Source organism: Pygoscelis adeliae, unplaced genomic scaffold, assembly GCF_000699105.1.
Source record: "Pygoscelis adeliae isolate BGI_AS28 unplaced genomic scaffold, ASM69910v1 Scaffold286, whole genome shotgun sequence".
Taxonomy (NCBI): Eukaryota; Metazoa; Chordata; class Aves; order Sphenisciformes; family Spheniscidae; genus Pygoscelis; species Pygoscelis adeliae.
Window position 1 is genome coordinate 8219048 of NW_008825076.1, and position 811 is coordinate 8219858.

Sequence of the window (811 nt, forward strand, 5' to 3'; positions counted from 1 at the left end):
CGGCGCCGGGCGGTGCTGACCCGGCCCCGGGGATGCACCTGAACGCCACGGCCCCGGCCGTGCCGGGCGGGCCCCTCCACCTCTACCCCAGCGGCTATGCCAACGCCTCCAACCGCTCCGACCTGCTCCCCAAAGGGCCTGACGAGGAGGACCTGGACGTCAACACAGACATCTACTCCAAAGTGATGGTGACCGTCATCTACTTGGCTCTTTTCTTGGTGGGCACCGTGGGCAACTCCATCACGGCGTACACGCTGGTGCGCAAGAAGTCGCTGCAGAACCTGCAGAGCACCGTGCACTACCACCTGGCCAGCCTCGCCTTCTCCGACCTCCTCATCTTCCTCCTCTGCATGCCCATCGAGCTCTACAACTTCATCTGGGTCCATCACCCCTGGGCTTTCGGGGGGGCCGTCTGCAAGGGCTACTACTTCCTCCGGGACGCCTGCACCTACGCCACGGCGCTCAACATCGCCAGCCTCAGCGTGGAGCGCTACATGGCCATCTGCCACCCCTTCAAAGCCAAGAGCATCATGTCCCGCAGCCGCACCAAGAAGTTCATCAGCTGCATCTGGATCGCCTCCTTCCTCCTCGCCATCCCCATGATCTTCACCATGGGGGAGATCTACGTCAAGGACCAGAATCCCGACTCCCTCATCTGCACCACCATCGTGGACGCCTCCACGCTGAAGACGGTCATCCAGGTGAGGATCCCGGCGGCCGGGGCTGCCCGAGCAGCCGGGGGTCGGGCAGCCCCCTCCCTCCCCGGGCTCGGACGGCCAAACTTTGCGGAGACGGGCGGGGCAGGAGGGGG

General features: G+C 65.2%; 1 protein-coding gene across 1 annotated transcript in view; it reads left to right on the forward strand.

Annotated features, from left to right (window-relative positions):
* The first annotated feature begins 32 nt into the window (after positions 1-32).
* NTSR1 (neurotensin receptor 1 (high affinity)) overlaps positions 33-811 on the forward strand; it is a 59703-nt gene continuing 58924 nt past the window's right edge. Inside the window, exon 1 of the mRNA XM_009326802.1 lies at positions 33-701. Coding sequence (XP_009325077.1) covers positions 33-701 — 669 coding nt within the window. The remainder of the gene's footprint in view (positions 702-811) is intronic.